A 23,815-nucleotide genomic window follows, 5' to 3' on the forward strand; every position below is an offset into this window, starting at 1 on the left:
CCTTACTTTTTTTTTTGCTCTGGATCTGCCCTACCATGATTTAATTATTAATAGCTTTTGTTTGGAACCTTCCTGCCTCTGGAACCATTTCCTAGATGTCCACTTTTATTCTGTTTTGTTTAAACAATTCCTTGGGTGTTCTGTTCCTATAGAGGTTAAAGGGACTTTTACCAGGTATTTTTCTGGGTGTTTCCAGGAAGAGCATTTATTTTGGCCTAGGTATACTTTTTTTTTTGGAATAACAGACTTCTTTAGTCACCTCTCTATAAATCCGCAAACCAGAATATGTTTATCAGATGGGGAATACTGGAAATGACTTCTCTGGTTGCTTAGGATATCCTGAGTTTATTTAAGAATTAAAAAAAATAGTTTTCCATGCCTCCCTAATGGGCTATGATATCTCTATACCTACCTGCACCTAAGGGCCAGATTTACTTACTTTAGCTAGATTAAGAATCACCTTTTCCCTGTGGATTCACAGTTTTCTTACTGTTAATCTGGTCACTAATGGTTTAAAGTGAACCATCTTTTTTTTTAACCCATACATCAACCACAAAAATGACTGAAATAACAAAAGGAAATAAATGATGTGCAAGCTCACCCATGTCTGGAGATGATAAACCTTTTCTGTGGCTTTGGAGTTAAATAGCCAGCCCCATTGATAAAATTAGGTCTGTCCCATATTGGTAGTGTCTTAGGCTTGAGTAAACCAATCTCTCGGCCTCATTTTTCTCATCTGTAAAAACCTTTTAAAAAAAATAGGGTTGCTGTGAAGAGTAAAATGCATGTGAAAGCACCTAACTGTAATGACTCGTAGTATGCTCTCCTTGAATATTAACTCACTTTCCTCCTTAACGTTCTTCAAGTCCTGAAGCATTTGATTGAATGAGGTATCCATCACACCATAATCTTCGATTTTTCTTCATATGAAATCCATTCAAGAACCACTTGTGAAATTATAATACTTATTATAACAAATTATACAACAAAATACTAAATTGTAATACTCATAGAGTATCCCTACTTCTTCCAGGTGTCCAAGGAAGGAAATTAACAATTATTGAGCAGTTACTTAAAGTAGAGGTCTCATTAGTCAAAAATGATGATAACATTAATAATTATACCTTTACTGATATGGTATAATAATTGAATTTCCAGGGCCTTTTAAGTGGCTAGTATCCTTGGGTCCCCATAGCAACCCATCCGGCAGACAGTGTCTTTGTCCCCATGTTGCATATCTGTGTCTGAAGATGAAGGGAATTGGATGACTCCTTCATGGTCTTCTGACTAATAGATGGTGGAGTTGAGCCATGGGCCTATGTCTTTGGATGCCCCATCCCTATTTTCCCTGTTTCTATTCCTCTCCCCCATTCCAGCACTTTTATCCTACTCTGCTGCATTGATTTGAACTCTGAAGTTTTCGTACAGGATTTATCCAATCACTAGAATTCTAAGGACAAAAAAAATCTCTCAGGTTTCCCCCTGATTTTATTCCTGAGACATTTATCTCCCTAAGAGATATCTCTAAAGTGTGAGTTTCAAACTCTGCCTTGGAGCCTGATATAGTTGTTTATGCCCTTGATATGAATTCTGTGTGCCACAGTTAGGCACAATTGATTATACATTTTAAAATGGTATTTCTTGGGCCGAGTAGACCCACAACAAAAGTCTCTTTTAGTGAGATCCTCACTGGGTCTTTTAGATTAAATTATTTTATTTATTCAACAAACATATTAAGCCCTTACTAGGTTCCAGGAACTGGGGACACGGCCGTGCCAAAGACAGAGTTCTCGGAACTTAGAATCTGGTAGGTAGACAATAAACGAATAGGTAGTGATATGTGCAGCTGCGAGTAAAAATAAAACACTTAAAATTTGCTCAAGCCATGCGATTAGTAAACTTGCAAGAGCTACCAGTGACCCTTGGTAGACTCTCTGAAAGAGTTAGTTATTGGGGAGATGGCCTCAGGAAAGGAACATTATCTCTCACAGTGCTTAGCAGTTGCTACCTTCCTTCCCATTTTTTTGACTAAGACCTTGCTTTCCTGTATGGTTGTGAGCAACCCTGATAGAGTTGGATACTAAGGACAGGGCCAAGCACTTAACACAGACTGGAGAGGAAGGCTGTTGTGTATAAAACACCTTTAGAGAAATAATTCACAAATATTTTAAGGTTGTGTTTATCCTTTATTCTTTAACTGTAATATCTTGCCTTATAGTGTGTTACATGAAGAAAACTGAAGACAGATATATTTTTAAAGTATCGATTCAACTATGCTATGTTTAACAAAACAATATAAAACATCTTCGTAAAAAAAAAAAACCCAGCAAAAAAAAAAAAAACAGCTTCCTCAGATGCTTCTAGTTTTATGGCAAAAGACCATAGAAAACGTCATTTTTGACATAAGTGTTTTAAGAGTCTGCAAGTTGGAAAGAAACCATTCTTACCATGAAGCAAATATACTTGAGTTTAATTTTTAAACTATAACTGCCATTTGACCTTAAATTAAGACTGTTTCCATTGTGGTGTTTAACTGGTTTAACAACGAGAACATTTAAGCAGCTGAAACCGATTAAAATGATTCATAAATGCTGGTTGTAAATAAATATTCCTGAAGTTTTAACTCAATAAAGTCTTTTTTGTTTGTTTGTTTGTTTTTGTTTGGTGGTACTTTCTGGAAAGCAATTTGGTAAACTGCATCAAGAGCTTTAAAAAATGTTCATACACTTTGATCGGATAATTATGTTTCTAAAAATCCTTAGAAGATAAATCTGAGATACACAGAGATGTTCCCCACAGCTTTAAAAGAGGGATGTGATTCCGCAAATTATGATATACTCATATGATGAAATATCATGGAGTCATTAAATTACTTTTGAAGAATATTAACCATGTAGGAAAATGTTTATGCAATTCATTTGAAAAATAACTATGCAAAACCATACAGTATGATCTTAACTATGTGAAAATATTTCCATAGAAAAAGACTGTCAGGAAACATTGTAAATTTTAATTTTCTTTGGATTATGAGATTATGTGTGATTTTTATTTTGTTATTTCTATACACTTTTCTGTATTTTCTAAAACTTGTTTGCAGGGAACATGTATTATATTTATAGTGAACAAAATGTTATATAAGTGTTTTGATCCTTTTTTTCAATGGGGTGTTTTTTATTTTAAAAAACCTAGTCCATTTATATTATTGTCACATAATTTCTTCCAGATTTTCACCTTTAGAGCATTTTCTCTTTCTAATGAAGTTCGATGTTTTTAATCTTGTTTATTTTAATTTTTGATATACACAGTGTCAACAATTTTATTTATGCTATCTCTGATTTCCAGGTTTCTTTTCTAAGGCCAATAATTCAGTTCCACATTGGAATACTGTTTTTCAGGTGGTTTATATCAAATAACACACACATTCACAGTATGTGGTAAAGAGAGTTGGCCCTGGAACCACAATGCCTGGGTCCAAATCATGGCCCCACCACTTAGTAGCGATGTGATAACTGACAAGTTAATTGCTCTTTCTGATTCCCAGTTTCCCTATCTGTAAAATGCGGGATAATCATAGTATTTACCTGTAGGGTTGTAGTAGGGACTTAAAAGAACAATTAACATGTAAATACTTGAAAAAAGCTTGGCATAGAGTAAATATAAATATACCGTAAAAGTTAGCTATTTTTAGTAATATATATACACAAAAACATATATGCATACATATTGTCATGATAATTTGTAAAATGCTTATTTTATGTCTTTTATACCGTTGTGATTTTAAAATGACAATTTTTGTTTTATTAGGTAATTTCAGTTAGTTTTCCTTTTGTGCTTTGAAATTATTATAGAATATCAATATTTTGGCAGCAGAAATCTTATTTGTTTTCCAATCATATTTTTGTTTTACAATTTTGGAATTGGTAATTAGTCATGTGGGCCAGATAGATGAAGGTTGGTTTTGTTCTAGGTATAAAAGATCATCCATATACATGGTTGATGTATTAATTACCATTTATTCACATCTGTTAAATTATTTACCTTATTTATTAAGTACCACTTGAGTAGAGAAGGAGGGAGATGTGTAAGAAAGTTTGAATGTACCCAAAAGTAATAAAATTACATTTGTTTTAGTTTAAACACTATAATGCAGACTTCTCTAATTCAGACTGATCTTTCCAGACAGATTTGGGGGAGAGCTACCATTTAGTGAATCATATACTGGGTTAGGTACTTACATATATTATGTAATCTTGTAGTCCATGTGAGTACTAGTTAATTATAAGTAAAACAATCATTTGGTAATTTTGCTCTTTCATTACAAAATGAGAAACGTGTTCCTATAGAAAAGTTTGGATTTAATTGATTAACTGTTCTTTATTGCTAAATACAATAATTTTGCTATTGCTCAGTTTCATTTCTTTGAAGAAGAGGTGCGTTTATGGTATGTTTACATTGGCAGAATGAGGAAAGACGCTGGGCAGGTTTGAAAGCATGAAGCTGATCACTGAAAGACTTTTCAAATAAAGATTTTTCATCAGTTTGGTAGTATTCAACTGAGACATGTAGAGTCCTGATCTCTGCATCTTCAACTGGAAATTTGGTTAGTGTTTAATGCCAAGAAGGTGTGGAAGAGGTAGGGTTGATAGGAAATTACCTTTCCCCTGGTTTGGTTCCCCAGCTATATAGAAACCCTGGATTGAGTATGAAGTTCCATATGTGCATTTCAGATCTGGAAGTAGAGAGACAGCTCTAGTTTATCTAAAAAGCCAAGGTTTGGGGTATTGTTCTTGCTCGCTTGCTTGCTTGCTTATCTATCTATCTATCTATCTATCTATCTATCTATCTATCTATCTATTTATTTATTTAGAAGCAAAGCGAGGCATTTATTCACGAGTCTGCAGAGTCGGTGCACAGCCAGCCAGGGGCATGTGTGCCTGTTCTTGCTGATTTTAAAGACAACGACTACCACTTCTTGGTCTTTTGGCTACGATCAAGTGTAAAGAAAGGACTAGGTGGACTTTAGGGGAAAAGTTCGCTTTCAGGGATGAGTATGTTCAGTAGTTCAGGTAGCAAATTTTGCTTTCCTGTTGTATTGATGTGATGAAGCTGAGTAGGTCACTGTCACTTCCAGAACCTATACATCACCTTTGGCTAATCTGTAGTCTGCCATATACCTAGCAGTGCAGCTGTAGGCTTTTTAATCCAGAGCATTTAAATACACAGAGGAAGTTGTACTGATGTACGTTGGTAGGGTTGCTGTGTTCTTTCTTATTGTCCCAGGGAGTTTGCTCTTTTTGTTTAGCTTTTGCTTCATTTGTTTACAAAGTTACAGGCTTTGAAGTAGGCAGTATATGACTACCTAAAGAGATGTTTAAAGGAAGAAGGTAAGCAATTATCCTTCTCATTTCACTACCTTATTACCTCAGTTTCTCAGCCAATATCATTCAGAAATTTTTGCCTTTTTTCTCATAGGCTCTGCACTGGTTTGCTTACTGCTATGTTGTTTGGGAACAGATGTTCTCTGCATCCCAGATTAGAGGCTGACTCAATTTACTTTCTGAACGTTGAACTATAATGATGTTGCCTGATGTGGCAGTGGGAAATTTTAAAAATAACTTTTGATATATTAACATAATAGTGCATATCACAGTATTTTTTTCTATTTGTTCCATTATAAAATAACTTTGCATATCTGGTTTAGTTAATGTGGGATTCCTGTCCTTAAGTGACTGTCTTTCTATAGATGTGACACTGTGATTGCAAGATTTGTGCTATTAAGATTATGATAAACTCAGTGTTACCTTAGTACAGTAGTGAGGTAAATTGCTGTGCCATAAGATTATTTCAATGGTCATAGTTGTAAAAATAGCCCTTTAAAAATAGCAATAACAAAGCACACATACAGGAGACATAATTCATGATTATTGATAACTTCCTCAAGACTTTTTAGCTGTTGTAAATTAAGGTTGTTCAGATTGCATTTACTTTTTAAAAAAGCATGTATGGAGGAAGAGTAAGAGGAGTGAGCTATTTTTGGCATGGATGTAAAGAAATAACAATGTGACTGGTAACTGACAGTTTTGTCAAGTTCAGTTTCTACCTGACTGCTTTGATTTTTTAAAATTTCATTACTTTGGATTTTAGAGTTCTTGATTTGATATTTTTTAAGAGTGACATCTCTAACCTTTTGGTTATGAGCAGTACATTGCCCCTGAAATTGGTTGACTCATTTCATATTCTTCTGAGAGTTCACTATCTGTCAAAGCTGAAGAGATCTATCCCTTTTGCTTTATGCTTCTTGTACCACTTTCCTGCTTGGTGTAGTCTTCTACTGTTTATGGTAGGTGTTTTTTACATTTAACATGTGAAATCTATCAGAATTTGACCCTTAAGTTAACTCAGTGTTTAAAGTCTTTCAGACTTCCACTTTCATTTGTCTGGCGTATTTTCATAGTTGTTTTAAAATCCTTGTCTGCCAGTTCCGTAACCATCATTTCTGTTTCTGTTTCTATTGACTTTCTTGGTTGTGGATCACATGTTAGTGCTTCTATGATTGTTTATTAATTTTTGGATATCAGATACTATAATCATTATATCCTTGATTATTTTGATTTTACTGTCTTCAAAGAGTGTTAAAGTTGGTTTGTCATCCATCTAAATCATTTATGTGTAATTATTTTTCAATGCTTTGTTTTAAATTTTGTTAGATTGGATTCAGAGTACCCTTTACTCTAGGGCTATATTACCCTATTACAAGGTATGACACTTCTGGGGTCTCTACTGAATACACTGGATGTTCAGCAAAATCTCTCTACTCTTGCGGTAGGAACTCAAATATCCCTCAGTCCTGTATGAGCTCTGGTACGTTTTCAGCTTATAGGTCCCAAGCAGTTGTTTTTTGCCTAGCCCCTGGTGTTTCTCTCAACACATGCACAGATTCGTATTTAGTAGAAGGTAAAAGGGACATTTATGCAGATTTCTGGAGCTCTTTCTCTGAGTAGCTCCCCCTTCCAGTACTTGGCTGTACAAATTCCTTGGTCTCTTATCTCTGTCTCATCAATTCAACAAGATGGCAGGCTCTGCTTGGGTTCCCTTTCATAATACTATGGTCCCTTTCACAATACTATGGTCCAGAAACTTCAGGAAAAAAGCCAGCGTGACTTGTAGGGCTCACTTTGTTGGTTCCCTTTTTCTCAGGGATCACAGTCCTGTGCTACCTGGTGCCCGATGTCATATATGTTTTCTAGTTCCTAGTTGTTTGGAGAGTATGTGAGGCAGAAGGAAACATCTCTTATACCAGTTACTCCACCAACATGTGATCCATAAACAGGAGGAATTCAATCAATAGAAACAGAATCAGAAATGATGGCTATAGAATTAGCAGAAAAGTATTTTAAAACAGCTATGAAAATGTGTTGAACAATTGAAAGTAAAACATAAATATAATGGAGAAAGAAACTAAAGACATATAAATAACCAATTAGAACTTCTGAAACTGAAAAGTATAGTATACGAAAGAGAAAGTCACTGGATGATATTAATAGCAGATAAGACTGCAGAAGAAAAAAAATCAATGAATTTGAAGACATAAAAATAGAAATTATCCAATCTGCAATGGAGAATGGAAAAACCCTGAAGATAAGAGAAAGCTGTAGTGAAATGTGGGACAATATCAAGCAGACTAACATATGTGTAATTGGAGTCCCAGAGGAAAGGTGAGAGAGGAATAGGCAGAAAAAAATAGTTTAAGAAATAATGGCTACATTTTTCCAATTATGATGGAAACTATAAACCTATAGAAGTTCAACTTTTAAGTGGGATAACCACAAAGAAAACCACACTGAGGCTATTATAATCAAATTGCTGAAAACCAGTGATATAGGGGGCATTAAAAAAAAATGCTAGAAAAAAAAAAGACACAGTCATCCTGAAGAACACAGATTAGCAATCATATTACTCATTAGAAGCAATGCAAGCAAGAAGACAGTGGAATGAGAAATTAAAATGCTGAAAGGGGGAAAAAAGTACTGTCAACCTCAAATCCTATCTCCAATGAAAATGTCTTTTAAAATTTTTAAAAAGAAATCAAAGTGAAATACGTTTTTTCCAGACAAACAAAAACTGAAAGAATTGTTACCAGCAGACTTGTACTACAAGAAATATTAAAGGAAGCTTTTCAGGCTGAAGGAAAATGATACCAGTTGGAAATTTGGATATCTACAGTGTAATGAAGAATTCCATATAAATGTAGTAAATATGGAGTAAATATAAAAGACAACACAAACAAACGAACTAAATAGGACAAAGAGTAGAATAGTAGTCAACAGGGGGGAGGGGGGAGGGAGAGAAAGGGGATAAGTAAGGGAAGGGTCTAGTCAAGGAACGTGTATGGATGACTCATGGACATGGACAATGGGGAGGGATATGATTGCGGGAGAAGGGGTAGTCTGGGTGGGGGGAGCAATGGGGGAAAAATGGGACAACTGTAATTGAAAAACCAAAAAATAAAAGAAAAAAAAAAAGACTTTGTTTCTCATTTTAGATTTCTTTAAAAATTAACTGTTTAAAACAAAATTAATAATCTAGCATGAAATTTATATAAGGTATGATAGTAGCCCCAAGAGTTGGGAGGAGTGAACTGGAAGTATGTTGCTAAGGTCCCTATGTTTTACATATAGGATGTAATATTACTTGAAGGTAGATTGCAGTAAGTTAAAAGATTCATCATATAAAACCTGGAACAACCACCGAAAAGGACACAATAAGCTAATGTAGTAAAAAATAAATACTCAAATAAACTCATTTAATCCAAAAGAAGACAGAAAAGGAAGAACAAAGAACAGATGGGAAATATAGAAAAAACAAGTATCAAATATAAACATGGCAGATAAACAACCATATCAAAGTTATACTAAATATAAGTAGTCTAAATACTCCAATTAAAAGGCTGCATAAAAATGCAAGACTCAACTATGTACTGACTCTAAAAAACCCACTTTAAGAATAAAGACAGATAGGTTAAAAATAAAAAGATGGAAAAATATATCGTGCAAACACTAATCATAGGAAAGCTGGAGTGCCTGTTAACGAGACAAATTGGAATTCAAGATAAGCATTATCAACAGGATGAGAGTAATATTTAATAATGTTAAAAGTAGTTCATCAAGAAGAAAACAATACTAAATGTATGCTCTTCATAGAGACTCAAAATACATGAAAAATAGCAGATACAAATGAAAGGATAGATAAAATCATAATTTGAGTTAGATACTTCAACACTCTTAACTCAATAATTGATAGAACAGACAAAAAAATAAATCAGTGAGAAGATAGAAAACCTGAGCAACACTACCAATCAACTATACTTAATTGACATTTATAAAGCACTGGAATTAACACTACCAGAATATATATATTTTTAAAATTCACATGGTGCATTCACTAGGATAGGCCATGTTCTGAGCCATAAAGCAAACCTCAGTATTTTTGGAATAATTGAAATAATACAAATTATGTTCTCTGATCAAAAATGGAATTAAATTAGAAATCAATAACAAAGATATCTGGAAAATTCTCAAATATTAATAAATTACACAGTATACCTTTAAATGAGTCATAGGTCAAAAAAGTTATAAGGGAAATTAGAAAATAGTTTGAACTGAATAATAATGAAAACACAACACATTGAAATTTGTGGGATATATCTAACAGTGCTTAGAGGGAAATTTATACGTTTAAAATCAGGAAGACCTAAAATAAAAAAATCTAAGATTCCACCTTAAGAAGCAAGAAAATGAAGAGTAAATTAACCCCAAGTAAGAGGAATAAAATATTAGAAGAGTAAAAATAAAATGGAAAACTCACTATAAAGAAAAATCAAACCAATAGCCAGTTCTTTGGGAAAAAAAAATCAGTAAAATTGATAAATCTATAGCTAGACTGGTAAAGATAAAAAATAGATAAAAGATACAAATTAACATAAATACCAAAATCAGGAAGGAAAGAAATGCATCTCTACAGATCCTATAGGTTTGAAAAGGATAATAATGGAATATTGTGAATAACGTTATGACAAATTCTATTTAGAGGAATTCAAAGAATTCCTTGAGAGACACAAATTACCAAAATTGACCAAAAAAAAAAACTAGAAAATCTGAATAAACTTATATCTATTAAGGAAATTAAAATTCTGATTAAAAATCATCCCATAATTAAACTCTAAGCTTCAATGACTTGAATGGTGAATTCTGTGAAATATATATGGAACGAATAAACCAAATTTGTGGAAACAGGAGGATAAAATTCTTCTCAACTCATTATGGGTCTGGCATCACTGTAAATACCAAAAAACTGACAAACATAAGAAAAGAAAGCCTAAGACCAATATTCCTGATGTACATACAAACAAAAATTCATCACCAAATATTAACAAATAAAAAAATGAACTTCAGCCTTTACCTCACAGTGTACACAAAAAATTACTCATAATGTGTCATAAACCTAAATGTAAAAGCTAAATTATATATCTTCTGGAAGAGAACAGGAGAAAATGTTCATGACCTTTGGATAAAGATTCCTTCTATTGGACACAAAAACATGAGCCAGAAAAGAAAAATTGATAAAATTAAACTTCATCAAAATTTAAAATGTCTGTTCTTTAAAAGATACCATTAAGAAAATGAAAAGGCAAACCAGACTAGGAAAATATACAGTATTCCCTCACTTATCGCGGGTATCATGTTCTAGGACCATCCCTCCCCATCCCATAGGTGAAAATCCGCAAAGTAGGAACCTTACATTTATTTTAGTATTTATATATATTTTAAGGCTTTATAAACCCTTCCCACACACTTATAAACTGTTCCCAGTTCCTTATTAACCTTTCACACTCCCTTAACCTTTGCCACACTTTTATAAACACTACTTATGTTCTTAAACATATTCCACACTCTTAAACCTATGTAACTTTAACAACATACATATACAGTACCACAAAATCCTGCAATATAGTGAAAAATCCACAATAAATAATTAAATATAATATTTTTTAAAATCCCGTGATACAGTGAGGCCACAATAAGTGAACCACTATATAGAGAGGGACGACTGTATTTGCAATACATATATGTGATAAAGATGAGTATCCAAAATATTTACTTGTTTATTTATTGAATTTATTGGCATGACATTGGTTAATAAAATTATATAGGTTTCAGGTGTAGAATTCTATGTGTTCACCACCCCAACCCAAGTCTCCTTCCATCACCACTTAACCCCCTATGTCCTCTTCTACCTTCCCCACCTCCCTTTGCCTCTGGTAATCTTCATATTGTTGTCTGTGTCTGGGAGTACTTTTTTCACCTTTTTAAAAACCTAAGATTCAGAAGAAGATGATACAATTTAAAAATGTGTTGATGAGTTGAATAAGCACTTCCCAAAAGAAGATATGTGAATGAATATTAATCACTTGAAGAGTTGTTCAATATCCTTAATTATCACAGAGCTGCAAAGTAAAACCACAATGAGTTATCCCTCACATTAACTTGAATTTTTTAAAAAAAGACAAGTCCAACTGTTGGTGAGGATGTGGACAACTAGCACACTCGTACAATGCTGGTAGAAATGTAATTGATACAGCCACCAGAAATTGGTACAGTCAATTGAAAAATAGTTCAGCAGTTTATATATAAAGTTAAATATACGCATACTCATGGCTCAGCACTTCTCTGTGTAGGTAGTTACCTAACAAGAATGAAAACTTATGTTCACACAAAAACTTGAATTAAAATATTATCTTAGCAGCTTTATTTATAGAAGCCCCAAACTGGAAGCACTGCAAATATCCATCAGCAGATAAATATATATATATAAATTTTTATATACCCATCCAGTGTAACAGTACTCAACAGTACTAAGGACAGAACAACATAGATGAATATAAAAAGTAGTCGTCATCGGCAGCCGTCCGTCTCGAGAGACGATGGTGTAGCTTCTTAAGAGTCTATCTGCACCGCCGAGAATGGCTGTGCAGTCCGACTCGGGAGTGACACGGTATCTGTCTCCTCCCGTGTTGAATCGACATCTTGCGATGACGCTGGAGTGTCCTCTCCAGTGAAGCTGAAGCTACAGAGCCTGGGCAGGGTGATATGGAGGGTCTGCTGTTGCCCATGCAGCAGACCCCCCCTCTCTTCGCAGCTGAAGGGTCCAAGGGAAAGACGGAGTCAATACAGCTTGGTTTCAGGTGCGCCGCAGGAGTTGCCGGTGTTGACTACAACGTCAAACCGCCTTAGGGACTCCGGCTCCGGATTTTCTGTCGGGGTTTACTCCCTTAGCCTTTCCCCTGAAGAGGTATGCCGCAAGGCAGCGGAGGTTTTTTGGAGTCAGAGTTTTCCTTCTCTGATGTGCCCTGACTGGAAGATCGAACCAGCGACACAAAAAAGTAGTATTCTAAATGAAAGAAGCTAGACACAAAAGACTGCATATTGGCTGATTTTATTTACATGAAATTCTAGAAGAGGCACAATAATAGTGACCAAAAGCAAGTTAGTGTTTGCCAGGTCCCAGGAGTGTGGGTTGGAGATTTGATTGCAAAGAGGCATGGGGAAACGGGGGTGGGGGTGTGGGGGGGGCGGTGATTAGAAATGTCCTGTACCTTGATTGTGGTTTAGGTTGTTTGTATATGTTTGTCAGAATTCATTGAATTTTACACGTAAAACAAGTGCTTTTATTATATAAATTACACTTTAATAAAGTTCACTTTTAAAAGAAAACACTTCGGAGGTGATGTCAATTCCATGTAAATAAAAATCCTGTCTTTTGGATACTTAACACTAGAGAGGGTTATTGAGCGGTTGAACTGTTTTCTGAAAGGTGAAAGGAGGGGGAAGCAAAGGCAGCATAAGCAGCCCTGATACAAAATAAGGTCTCACTTGAGTACTTTGTCACTACATCCCACCTTTGTCCTTTCCCATAAAATAAGAAGGGCTTGCTGAATTCCTGCTACAAAGTTGAGTCTATCCAGCTCTTTCTCCCAAAGGAGCAAGTAATCCAATACAGGACCTTAAAATCAAAACAGTTAGTTACCATCCTAAACGCAGTCAACACGTGAAAAACAAACTTATCAAAGTTTTATTGCAGGTCTTACTTATGAAGCTGGCACATTACATCGGATCTGCTTGGAATGGGAAACAACAATCTAGAATGGAGAAGCTGGATAACTTTCCAGCTCTTTTTATGTTAGTGTTTAAATTAATCCACATTTTGTTTCTGGTAATTTGAGTGGGATCTCATAGTAAGACAAGATGGTAGAAGATAGGTCGTTAGCTGGGGAGGTAAAATATAGGTACAAAACCAAACCAAAACAAAACAAAACAAATCCCTTAGTTGTCTTTATTGTCTTTTTTAAAGTGTTATGAATCCCCCTCACCAACAATCCTGTATACAAATTATCAAATGGAAGTCCCAAAACACCATTCCATAAAATTTTTTAATGGCTTACAAAAGGCTTGACTGTATTAACCAATATTCACTCATTTTTCATACTTTTTTATTGTATTTTGTCCATTACCATATCCCACTTATAACCCCCTCTCTCCTCCCACAATCGCCACACTGTTGTCCATGTCCATGAGATATTTTTCCTTTTTGCTGGATCTCACCACCCCAGCTCCACCCCCAATAGTTGTCATCCAATCAATATTCCTTTTTAAAAATGCTGGATCTAGTTATCCTAGTTTCTTGTCTCTCGTATTTACTTATATTGAGTTTAGAAATCTTAAGACTTTAGCAGAGGTTATCTGTTTTTACCTGATGTGTTTTATATATAAAATAATTCATTCTTTTCATAGTAAATGCTGAGTCTCAAACCTTAAAGTTCTTTTAAGAAATGGTTTTGGGATAGGGATTCCAAATAAGAATTATTTCATTTTGGAAATCTATAGCAATTTGTCATTTAAAATTTATTTTATGAGTTAGATTTTTAGATAACAAAGATATATGGTGTGTTCCTGTTATCAGAAAAAAAAACCACACACAGCTGTTTCATCCTTACAATGCTACCATATATTAAATTTAATACCCAATGCAGTGTCAACTAAAAAGAGAAAATATGTGCAAATATGGTATTTTTTCCAATGCAGGTAATCTTTTTCATCTAATTTGAGACTATATAAAAACAATAAGACAGACTATCTCAAGTCTGAGACAGAGTTTTTTGACGTTTACTGAAAATTGTTGATTTGGTCTTGCTATAAGGAAGAAATGGTTCTTTCTGCTCAAAAATTGGCAGAATCAAGCTAATCCTTTAACGTATGCTTGTGATTTGGCTGATTGTATCTTGGTGGTGATTATCCTTGATTTACAAGACACATACTTTCAGCATTTCCAGTCATATGTAAGACTTTAGACTACTCTTTCTCTGGCATTTGTGGGTCAAATTAGCATTATAAAAACAGGGAAAAAAGAACATAATGCTGCTGTGATAGAATTTCTGGGAACACCATGTAGAAAAAGTACTGAAAGATTGGTAAATCCTGATCTCCACTTTCAGATATTTGTTGTTTTCTGTACTAAACCATGCTGTCTGTTTCCTGAGCCCATGGAATACAGACTTTTTACACAGGTTGGAGAGAAGTGTGTGGTATAAGGTTATAATGGTGATTTAGTGTCTTTTCCTTATCTGTAGTAAAAGATTAGTGTGGCTGGGAACATGTGAAATGCATTCGAACCTTACCTTCCCTCGCCCCCACTGTTTACCCTTTCTATTCCTCTCCTTTCAGGGCTTCCTATCAATTTCAACTTCAAATTATCTGGAAGAGTTAAGTCTTATTCATTCGTTCATTCACTAAAAAGCCTCATTAAGTAATATAAATTACTTAATCAGATGATAAATGGAAATTTTGATTTGGTGAAAATTCGTAGATATTGCCTAGAGCACCTGAGTTTGATGAAGGCTGGCTATACAATAGAAAGAAGTGTACCAAGAAGGTTGAGAGGGAGTCAGAATGGGTCCTGGGAAGCCAATCAAAAATAAACCTTAGGTTTTACCCTGATCAGTGTGGCTCAGTTGATTGGGTATCCTTCCACAAAGCCAAAGGTCGCTGGTTCGATTCCCATTTGGGCACATACCTAGGTTTGGGTTCAGTCCCGGGTCAGGGTATGTACAAGAGGCAACCTGTTGATGTTTCTCTCCCTTTCTTTATCTGTTCCTTCCCCTCTCCCTAAAAATAAATAAATAAAACTTTTAAAAACAACCAAAAGAAAAAAAACCGAGAAGTTTTGTTATAAGCATCTAATGTTAACAGTTTAGAAGCTTGTCGATTGGGTCTAATATTTCTGGCTGATCCAGCATTTTCAGTTTGTCCTGGTATCTCTCTGAGGAGGAGGAGATTTGTGCTTATGCCTACCTGCATAGTACTATGTAATATTCATGAGATCTTCCTATTATCTGGTATTTTAGAAACAATAGGTTTGCTATGCACACCCCCCCCCCCAATACTGAGGAAAAAATTGGAGAACTAGCCAAGTTCTAACACTAACCAGGTTGGTGACTGCATTCAGTCTCCCTGGATTGCTTTTTTGTTTTTCACCTGTAAAACGAAGAAACAGATACTCTCTTCAAAGTTCTTATAACTACTACGCTTAGATATATTATTATATAAAATTTTAATGAAATGTTAACATTTTTGTTAGGGGTTTGCTGTGAATTGACTTGTGTCTCCACAAGATTCATATGCTGAAACTCTAACCCCAACTGTCTGTATTTGAAGATAGGGCCTATAATGAGGTAATTAAGGTTAAATGAGGTCATGAGGTTGGGGCTCTGGTCCCATAAGAAGATACTAGAGATCTCCTGTGCGTGCTCACTGGCTCTTTCTGAAAGCTCCAAGTAAAGGCTATGTCAGGACAAAGCAGCCATCTACAAGTCAAGATGAGAACCTTGATCTTGGACTTCTACAGCCTGAGAACTGTGAGAAAATAAATTTCTTTAGTGTTAGTCACCTAATCTGTTGTATTTTTTTATGGCACCCCAAGCAAACTAATACAGGATTTAACCATACTGAGTACAGTAGTCCCTTCTCTATATCACGGTTCACATATCGCGGCCTCACTGTATCGCAGGATTTTAAAAAATATTATATTTAATTATTTATTGTGGACTTTTTGCTATATCGCAGGATTTTGCGGTACTGTATATATATGTTGTTAAAGTTATGTAGGCTTAAGAGTGTAGAATAAATGTAAATAAGGTCCCTACTTCGCGGGGGGGGGGGGGGTGTTTTAGAATGTAATACCCGCAATAAGTGAGGGAATACTATGGATTGAATCTGTAGATTATATATAATTTTAAGTGAGATATATAACTCTGTGCTAGAATAAGAAGTGAAAGGTTTTAACCTGGTGGTGGAAGGAAGACTCTGCCATTTCTGTTTTTCTCTGAGCACCTAAACCCTGGGGAATTATGATACTGAGTTGGGCATTGTAAGTGATTCAGTTGGATTTTTAAGCTAAGTAGCAGAAGAACCTGAACATGGGTGTGAAGCAGCTATTATTTGAAGGCAGAATGAAAGAACCAAGTTCGTGGGCTTCTCTCCTTACATGTATCTACCTAAAATATTAATAACCTTGTTGAATACCCATTATAATAATTCGTATTATATTGATGAGGATTGATTACCATATTGCTAATGTTACCATCTACAAATTTCATTCTAAATAATCTAATTCTAATGAAGAGCAAATTGCCAAAGTAGGGGCTTGCAAATGTCAAAGGCTATTTTTAAAGTATATTTTATTGATTATACTGTTACAGTTGTCCCAATTATTTTCCCTTTGCCCCCTTCTGCCTGGTACCCAGCTTCCCTCCAGCAGTTCCCCCCTTAGTTCATGTCTATAGGTCTTGCATGTAAGTTATTTGGCTTCACCCTTTCCTATACAATTCCTAACATCCCCCTCTCTATTTTGTACCTACCAATAATGCCCCTTAATCCCTGCACCATTTCCACTTTTCTTCCCTTAACCCCTCCCAGCTAATAACCCTCTGAACCATTCCCATACCTATCTATGACTCTGTTCCTGATCTAGTTGTTTGCTTAGTTTGTTTTTATTTTTATTTTTTAGATTCCATTGTTGATAATTGTGAGTTTGTTGTCATTTTAATATTTATAGTTTTAATCTTCTTTTTCTTAAATAAGTCCTTTTAACATTTTATATAATAAGGGTTTGGTGATGATGAACTCCTTTAGCTTTACCTTGTCTGGGAGGCACTTTATCTGCCCTTCCATTCTAAATGATAGCTTTGCTGGTTAGAGTTATCTTGGTTGTAAGTCCTTGCTTTTCATCACTTTGAATATTTTTTGCCAGCCCCTTCTTGCCTGCATAGTTTTAAGAAATCAGCTGATAATCTTATGGGAACTCCTTTGTAGGTAACTCTCCTCTTTTCTCTTACTGCTTTTAAAGTTCACTCTTTATCTTTAATCTTGGCATTTTAAGTATGATGTGTCTTGGTGTAGTCCTCTTTGGGTCCAACTTGTTTGGGACTCTCTCAGCTTCCTGGACTTGTATGTCTATTTCCTTTGCCAAATTAGGGAAGTTTTCCTTCATTATTTTGTTCAATAAGTTTTCAATTTCTTTCTCTTCCTCTTCTCCTTCTGGGACCCTTGTGATTCAGATGTTGGTACATTTAAAGTTGTCTCAGAGGTTTCTAAGCCTCTCCTCATTTTTTTTCAATTCTTCTTTCTTATTTCTGTTCCAGGTGAATGTTTATTTTTTTTCCTTAGGTTTCAAATGGTTTATTTGAATCCTGGCTTCCTTACCATCACTGTTGGTTCCCTGTATATTACTCTTTATTTCACTTTGTATAACCTTCACTTCTTGCTCTATTTTGCAGCCACACTCAATAATTTATGTGAGCATCGTTATCACCAGTGTTTTGAACTATGCCTCTGATAGGTTGGCTATCTCCATTTTCATTTATTTATTTTTTTCTTTTCTTTTATTTGGGTCATATTTTTAACCTCTGTTTTTGCCATAGCATGGTATGGGAAATATGATACAATATTGTTAAGTAAGTGCACCTGTTTCATAATTGTACCCATCTCCCACAAATATTATTTCTAACTTGTTCTGGCCTATGAATAGTATAGTCTCAAAGAGGGGCATAGGAAGCGGCATGCAACTTGGACTGGTGAATATCCTGCCCAGATTTACATTGCTTTTCTGTACTGTTGCTCATTCCATGCAACTACATCTCCCTGAGAGCTACTACTATTGACCTGATGGTATTGGCTGCCAGTTGACAGGGAGGATTCACATAGATAGATTACGTGGTTACTTCCCATTTATGTCCCCAGACTTGGAAAAATGGAGAGAGTTTCTCCAAAGGTTTCTTAAAACATGGAGGTATATGGACTTCCGGCCAAGATGGAGGCGTAGACAGACATGTTGCATCTCCCTCCACAGTTAAGAAGGAATACAACTACCTCAAAACTAGAAACAACAAGAAATTCCAGAAACTCAAACTACATTGAAGTACAGCAAACAAAGATATAAAAAAGAAATACTCATCCAGACAGGTAGGAGGGGCGGAGCCGGGGCAGAAAGGATGTAGTGTGGTGGCGGCAGCAGCAGGCAGGCAGAAAGCGCAGTCACATGTTTTAAAAAGTCGGGAGGCACACCTGGGGAGTGCTCCCAGGTCCTCACCGGACCTCGCGGCTCACAGCCCCAGCACCGGGGAAAATCAAGTCTCCTTGCTTCTGACTGTGCAAACCAGTGGGGGTTGAGGCAGAGGCAGAAACTGCTGGTCTCTCAGCAGAGTCCGCTTGTTTCAAGGGCCTCCATGGTCCTAGAACGTCGGCAGACCCACCCACTCTGGGAACAATGGCCAGGACAACATCTAGAAGGGCGCCAGTCTGGTGTGGAAGTGGGAGAGGTGCCTGGAAAAGGGGTGAGTGCTGGGCGGGCAGCATTTTTCCCTCTCAGACCCCTCCCCCACATACAGCACTACAACATGGTCAAACAGGTCGCCCTGCACTGACGAATCCCTAAGGCTCTGCCCCTTACAACATAACAGGAGCGACAGCTCTACCTAGGACATGGATGCAAACAAACACAGGAGCCTGTCAGAATGAGGAGACAGAGAAGTATGGCCCAAAAGGGGGAACGGATCAAGGTTCCCGTGGGAGAACTAAGCGATGAGGAGATAGCCAACCTCACAGACGAGGAGATAGACAACCTAACAAATGAAGAACTCAAAACACTGGTAATAAAGATGCTCACAGGTTTGACAGATATGCTTGAGTACGGCAAACACATGAGAAGTAAAGGCTATGCTAAGTGAAATAAAGGAAAATCCACACAAAACCAAGGGTGAAGGGAAGGAAACCAGGGTTCAAATCAATGATTTGGAACATAGGGAAGAAAAACCAGTCGACCGATGCAGAATAAGGAAGCAAGAATTGAAAAAAAAAAAAAATGAGGAAAACTTCCCAAATTTTGTGAAGGAGATGGACATACAGGTCCGGGAAGCACAGAGGGTCTGGGGCGAGCTGGACCCGGAGGGGACCACACCAGGACGCATCATGATTGAGATGCCAAAGGTGAAAGATAAAGACAGAGCCCTGGGGGCAGCAAGAGAGAGGTGGAAAGTTGCCTACAGGGGGTACCTATAGGACTATCAGCTGATTTCTCAGAGGACACTTTGCGGGCAGGAAGGGACTGGCAAGCAGTATTCAATGTGATGAAAGGCAACCTGCAACCGGGACTACTCTATCCAGCAAGGCTATCATTTGGAATGGAAGGGCAGATGAAGTGCTTCCCAGACAAGATGAATCTAAAGGAGTTCGTCATCACCAAGCCATTATTATATGAAATGTCAAAGGGACTTACTTAAGAAAAAGAAGATCAAAGCTATGAACACTAAAATGACAACAAACTCACAACTATCAACTAAAAAATAAAAACAAAATCCAGCTAAGCAAACCAGAATAGGAATAGAATCATAGGTATGGGGATCATTTGGAGGGTTATCAGCTGGGAGGAGAGAGGGGGAGAAATAGGGATATGGTGTATGGATTAAGAAGCATAATCAGTTGGTACAAAATAAACAGGGGGAGGTTAAGAATAATACAGGGAAGGGTGAAGCCAAAGAACTTATATGCACGACCCATGGACATGAACTAAGGGGGGTGAGAATGCTGGAGGGAAAGGGGGTACTAGGCAGAGGTGAGCAAAGGGGAAAAAAATGGAACTACTGTAACAACATAATCAATAAAATATACTTAAAAAAGCCAAAAAATATCCATGAAGGTATAAAATTCAGAAGTAGGGAAATTCCTTAAAAAGCAATATCTGATTATCCATAGATGAATATTTCTATTAATATTTCATTTTATTTTAAGCCCCTTTCTAGTTTGTAATCTATTTTTTCACTATAAGTAGGTGTCCTTAAAACATATGGTAAAAGTATTTTCCAAAAACATTCCGTTTCTGTCTTACTATGAAGTATTTTCCTTATATCGTATTATTGAGTAGCTTCTCTCCAGAGGCTCAAATCCCTTTTTCTACTTTGATCTGTCTCTGGTTATGTTGATGTATACACATTTTAATAACATATTTAAGAATGAAATTACCTATTTTTCCCTCTGTGAATTGTGAAAATAAAAGTTTTTGTTGCTATTTTTAGATAATACATATGGATGTCCCCAAAGTCACTGTCCTGTACAAAGGAGTTATCACACTCAAGATATAATATGATATTTTGGGCCCATTTATATTTATTCTGTTTTAATCAACTTAAGATCATTAACTCCCAATGTTTTCTGTACTATATACTACTTTTAGGTATTTGGAGTTTTTAAAATTTCATATATGCATTCTTTATAAAAGACATTGGATGAGCCTTTGCAAATGAAAAATTAGAGTTCCAGATTTTGAAGGAATAGTTTTATTTTGTTTACTAAAACTGATTTCTTCAATCTTCAGGCATGTGTCCTAAACAGAGTGGGGTTTTCAAGTAGAAATCCCAACCCTCTTTGACACAGATCCTGCCCCTTAGTACCAACGTGGATGTTGGTAAGAAACAGGGAACGTGCAGACAATTCTGCATCTGCTTTACCTCTTAGCAGGGCTCTTTAGAACACATATTCAGCAGTGCCTGAAATTCACAGAATGTTAAATCTGGAAGAGACCTCAGTGCTCTGCACTTCTACATCTCCATGCTCTTACTTATTATGAAGTGTCTTTTCTTCCAGGCTGCCTGGCAAAATGCAGCTTATCCTCTAGTGTTCTACCTCCTGGATACACTAGTCCTTCATCAGTGATAGCACCGCATTATAAGAAGCTGTGTATGAATACCCCTGCTATGTGTTTGAATGCCTTCCAACATATTTCATGATATAGTGTTTAATCTATTTTTCTATTTACCCTACAAATTTTGTTTGCTTGAGTAGAAAGGATTATAGTAAGAATGATGTCTATATGTATTTTAGTGGGATAAATAAGAGAATTGAAGACAAAGTACTTCTAAATGAATTTCATTTCTTGTGTTTTTGATAAGAAATGAATCCACTCACACTTTTAGATTCTCAAGTCACTGAGGAAGATATTATGCCACTTAGTTCTGTGTTATTTAGAAGCCATCATGTTATTTTAAGGACATGTTATATATGTTACAGTGTGATTCATTTTGTTCAGGGTCTGTCATGGGACATATGTTACATAGATAGATTTTGTATAGGCATTGTTGTGGGAGAGGATTGATATCTTACTGTCCATATAATGGTTGCTGACATTGACTTCATCAAATTGGAAAGTAAAAAATGAAAAGGTGAAATTAATATTTAGAGATAATGTTTGAACCTCAGGATACTAGTATTTGTTAGAAAATGATTCCATCTAATTTTTGTCTTTCTGATCTAATATTAGTCAAGAGCAATTAGAGAAATTTTCCAGCTGGAGCATTAGAATATTGTCTCAACTTGTAAGATATTCAGTATACATAATGCAGAAAACAGAAAACCTGGAATTTACATTTTGATTTTTATTTTAGTATCTTTACTGTACATCATTCAGTACTTGAATACTAATATCAACAGCAACTTGGCTGTTCTTTAGTCATCTTTGTCAGAGCCTTTGGGCATTTGACTCCTGGAAAAAGGTAATTCTTAGTACTGCTCTCTGGTTTGTATACTGTTTATTTGGGAACTTGTCTGCCATTGTGGCCACCTGTCAGAACTCAGCACAATCTAAATGTTTGATGTGATTGAAGTGCTTCAACAGGATATCTTCACCCAACCCCTGATGACTGACTGGAGAGAAAGAATACGTTCTCCAACTCAACAGCATATTATCAGAAATATATGACATAATATATGTACTCCTAAGATTTATATTTTTAGAAAGCTGAAATCTATGTTATTATACTAATAATACTGTGAATACTCATATTAACACAAACCATCCCCAAGTGTAGGGTGTTTTTTTTACAAAATGTCCTAAAATGTATAAATTAATTTCATAAAACTGACATATGAAGTTGCTTCTAATGAAAATAATTGATTTTAGCCTTTACCAATAATTGAGGCTGTCAGTGGTTTGCTGCAGAATCCAAACATTTACTGTATTAAACTTCATTTAAAATTATATTATGCTCTTTATGCCATTATATTATAGTTGATACTTTGATAGTTGATGCTTGGGACACTGTACTTATTGGCAATAATTTTATCTAAAATTTAAAATAAATTTTCTGGTTTCAGAGCATTACTTTATCAATGTTTGCTATTGCTCTTCACCTCTCTGAACCCTACTCATTTTTATAGGCCAAGCTGAAGATGATCACACTTGATGAAACTTTCTTCTATCCTAGTAGCTTAATTTATGGCATTTTGGCAATAGTTTATAGCACTTATTTCCTTTGCCTTGTCTTAGTTTGCTGTGAACATGCCTGCCATCTAGAGAGCAACAACTATGTTTTAGGTAACACTGTATTTCCTATAGCACCTTGCACAGTACTTCGCCCTAATATATTCAGTTAAGTATTTATTGAAATTGGTGATTTTTCTCCTGGTTTTCTAAACTAGACTTATAATTCAATCAGTCACTTGAAGTTTAAATAAGGAATCAAGCAGTCAGCCATGATGGTTAAGGCTCTATAGTCAAGATTGCCAAGGTTTGAGTTCCTGCTTTGTTATGTATGAACTGTGGGACTGCCTCATATCTAACATAGAAATATTAGTAATAGTACCAGCCTCCAAGAGGTGTTGATGAGGATAACATAGATAATTTGTGTAAAACATATATTGTGCTGCTTAACATATAGGATATGCTCAATACAATGTAGCTAGCTATGATTATTGCTAAATGCAGTCCTATTGGGTTAGACCCAGCCTCTTGAGGTCCTGTCATTTGGTCTTTATATCTCAGGCATCTAACCTTGCTTATAGTAAATAATCAATAAATACTTGCTTAAGTTGAATTGATTGATTTAACCAATTTTTATCTTCCATTACAGCCCACTGTTTGTAACATGGAAGATTGGTCGAGACAAAAGATTGCGTGGATGCATAGGTACTTTTTCTGCCATGAATTTGCATTCAGGACTCAGGGAGTACACACTTACCAGGTGAAGACCAATTTTTTTTTGTTACCTCTGTTTCTACATTAAAAAAAAAAAAAAAACAAACCTTATGAAACTTGAACCTGATTCTTTAATTTCTTTTCCTTTCCAACATTCTTGACTCCTTTCATGTTCAATTTTTTCTTCAACCATTTGCCATATTTTTGGTAAAACATTATGGCTATAATATTATCATAATAT

At 35.6% G+C, this 23,815-nt stretch overlaps 1 protein-coding gene across 1 annotated transcript in view; it reads left to right on the forward strand.

Moving 5' to 3' along the window:
• The window catches only part of AMMECR1 (AMMECR nuclear protein 1), a 133,151-nt gene that overhangs the window by 37,862 nt on the left and 71,474 nt on the right, over positions 1-23,815 (forward strand). Inside the window, exon 2 of the mRNA XM_090265423.1 lies at positions 23,510-23,620. Within this exon, the coding sequence (XP_090121549.1) occupies positions 23,510-23,620 (111 nt within the window). The remainder of the gene's footprint in view (positions 1-23,509; positions 23,621-23,815) is intronic.

Source organism: Furipterus horrens, unplaced genomic scaffold (assembly GCF_987537825.1).
Source record: "Furipterus horrens unplaced genomic scaffold, mFurHor1.1.pri manual_scaffold_17, whole genome shotgun sequence".
Taxonomy (NCBI): domain Eukaryota; kingdom Metazoa; phylum Chordata; class Mammalia; order Chiroptera; family Furipteridae; genus Furipterus; species Furipterus horrens.